Consider the following 3109-nt stretch of genomic DNA (forward strand, 5'->3'; position numbering starts at 1 on the left):
CGTGCCCGGCCGCTGCTGCCCCCAGCCTCCTGGCCCCACTGCACATCACCCCCACGTGCCCTCAAGTCCCTCTGCCCCACCGACTCCCAGCCTGGCCCGGCTCCCAGCTCCAAACAGCCCGTTTTCCTTTGAGCTGGGGCTAGCAGCTCTCTGGCCCCATCATCCCAGGACAGCACTGAGCTCAGCTTTACTTTAGGCTGCCTGCTTCTCCCAGCTTGGCAGGGAACACCCAGCCAGCGAGACCATCCCCTTGTGTCCCCCCATACCCTCCCTGGGCCCTCGGAGCAGGCACGGTGCAAGACCAGGACCATGGTCCCCATCTCCTCACTAGCAGCCGTGCAGTGCCTGGCTGCAGGAAGCTCCCTGGGCAGGGTGACAGGGATGACACCCCGGTGGTGAGCAGCTGCTCCCACTCCCAGACGCAGCCGCTGCCAGCAGTGGGTGAAGCTATGCCAAAATATCACCCGGCAAGGGTTTGAAGCCTGCAGAAGGTGTTGGGCTCTTTCTAGGGGGGAAGGGAGATGGAACTATGTCCAGGGCACAGAAACAGAGAAGGAGCTCAACAGTAAAACTGTTTATTTACCTCATCCCCATTGGGCTCTTACATCTTCCTGCTGTTCCTCCCCTTCTTGTCCACCTTGGTGGCACTGCCCTGGTGCTCCTCATGGCTCTGCAGAACCAGCTGGCGCAGCTGGTTGTGGTCCAGCGGCACTTCACCTGCCCAAGAAGATGGCCAAGGTGTCACACACACCATCACAGGTCTGACAGACCTGGAGGGGTGGGACAGGCCATTGGGATTTGGTGGGGAGCACAGGTGAGATCCAGGGATTGACCAGCTGGCCATGGGGCCATTGTGGGTTGGCTGGTTGTGTGGCCACAGCCCTTCCTTCCCACCTCCCACCTCCCACACTCACAGGCATTGATGGGCTCAGCGCTGCTGCCCAGGGTGGGGGGCGGTGGGTAGAGCTTGGCCTGATCCAGCTCCTGGAGGGGATCGGAGCCACCCAGCAGCGGGCTGATGAATGGCTGGTCTGGATCTGAGCCATCGGCTGAGGTATAGCGCAGGACACACTCCAGCAGCAGCAGCTCATGCACCTTCTTCTCAAGGAGACCTGGGGGGGAGGGAGCACCATTCATTGGGACCCTTGCCCAAGCCCACCCCTGGCTGGTTGCTGAGCAGGGGATCCATTGGTTTCCCCGAGGTGATGCCATCGGGCAGAGTGTCTCCCCAGGGCCGTGGGTTCAAGGCTGGATCCCACACACAGAGCCAAGGGGAGGGCTTGGGGTTCCACTGGGATGTTCCTACAGCTAATGCTCCTGAATTGGCTGGAAATCTGGCACCACAGATTCACATGCTGGACACCCACGAATGACAGGGCAGGGGGAAAGACCCGGTTCTGTTCAAACACCGTGCCAGGGAGGAGTGGACGTACAAGGTCTGGACCATGTGGTAAGGGAAGGTGAGCAGCTTTGACTCACCAAAAACCTGCTTCAGGTTCACATCCATGTTCTGCTTGTTTTCTCCAAGCTGCTCCTTTATGTTTGCTGTGTCACAGTTAATCTCTTTGCACAGGGCCTCCAAGTCATATATTTTCTGGGCAAGAGCTTTGCTGCTCAGTTGACATCTCTCTTCGTATTGATTGGCTTCCTTAGTGATTTTCTTCAGTTTTTCCTGTCAGGAAAGGTTTTGGCAGGTGTCACACTCGCCCCTTGCTCTCCCCCATACCCCAGTGCTGTCCAGTTCCAGTCTGGACACTGGAGCCATCCCAGGAGAGGATGTGGGATGCTCCCAGCTCCACAAGGGAAAGGCCCTGGGAAGGGGATCCCCAGCTCCCCAGGCTGCAGATGAGGCCCTGGGTGCTGGAGGACCAGGGCTGGCAGGAGCCCTGCAGTCATCCCCTCACCAGGCACTGGGACACAGGACTGCCAAAAAAGGTGCACAGCCCTTTTTTGCCCATGCTTCTCCAGACGTTGGCCAGAGCAGAACTGGCAGGACCAGGCTGCCTAGGACGTATGCTGGGACAGACAGGGCTCTGCTGCCCTTGCAGAGGGAAATCCCTGTCACCATACCTCCAGTTCCTTCAGGGCTTGAAGGCTGCTGCTCTCTGCATGCTCCTGGTCCATCATGAGGGCTGTAATTTCACTCTATATAAACAAAACACACGGATGGGACACTGGCTAGATGCCCAGCAGACATGTCTGACAGAGGCTGGGCACCATCCCTCTGCCTGGGGAGCAGGGACATCCCACTGGAACCCTGTGGGGACCACTGTCCGCAGGGCAGGAGGGCAGGTGATGACCCCACCACAGGCAACACCTCTCGCTCCAGCCAGCCCCCACTCAGCTGAGGCAGCTCTTGGCCCTCCTGGCTCCTGCAGGATTTTTGCTGGGTACACGGTGGCAGCACTGAGACACGGTAGCTTGGAGAAGGCAATGTTCTGTCTGTTGAAGCTCGAGTTTTGGCTACCCCTTGGCATCCCTCTTGTCCAACCCTGCGAGCTGGGCTCTGCTGTGGGTGGTGGTGCAGGACACATGGCGGAGGAAAAACGCACCCCAGCCTGAAAGCACAAGCTGAGAAAGGGGAGAGATGAAGAGCCTGGAACAGACCTGGAGGTCCTTGGCCCTCTGCTCCTTCTTCTCCAGATCATTGTTCAGCTCCGTGACGTAGTTGAAGGAGGCAAAGTTTTTCTCTTCCCTTTTGACGAAGCTGTTCAGCAGCTGGCTGATGTCTCTGTCCTTTGTCACCTCCAGCAGACGTCTGTAAGCCACCTCCCGGCCCTGGAAGCTTTCCCTTTGGCTAGCTACACTGGGCCCGCTGGGCTGCCTTCAAGGCTGAGGGACAGACGGAGAGCCTGGGCTGTGCCTGTCCCCATGGGGTGCCCTTTGCAGAGCTCCCCTGTGGGCGCCGTGGGGTTTGGCAGGGTGCTCGGGGCAGTAGGGGCAGAAGGTGTTTTTATTTCACTCAGAAATTGAGCAAGGAGCTCAGGGTCTGCATGGGAATGGGGCAAACACAGTGGGATCCCTCCCTCACCAGGAGGATAAAAGGAGCCCAGGTCACCCATGGAGGCAGCTCGCTGCCTTCCCATACCTTCCTCTCCCTCAAGGCCAC

General features: G+C 58.9%; 1 protein-coding gene across 1 annotated transcript in view; it reads right to left on the minus strand.

Annotated features, from left to right (window-relative positions):
- Nucleotides 1-601: 601 nt before the first annotated feature.
- The window catches only part of LOC103782446 (coiled-coil domain-containing protein 63-like), a gene marked incomplete at its 5' end in the record, with an annotated part of 5802 nt that continues 3294 nt past the window's right edge, over nt 602-3109 (minus strand). Inside the window, 6 exon segments of the mRNA XM_008950216.1 lie at nt 602-717; nt 915-1112; nt 1480-1672; nt 2071-2145; nt 2608-2802; nt 2804-2832. Coding sequence (XP_008948464.1) covers nt 602-717; nt 915-1112; nt 1480-1672; nt 2071-2145; nt 2608-2802; nt 2804-2832 — 806 coding nt within the window.

This window comes from Merops nubicus, unplaced genomic scaffold, assembly GCF_000691845.1.
Source record: "Merops nubicus isolate BGI_N331 unplaced genomic scaffold, ASM69184v1 scaffold1702, whole genome shotgun sequence".
NCBI lineage: Eukaryota > Metazoa > Chordata > Aves > Coraciiformes > Meropidae > Merops > Merops nubicus.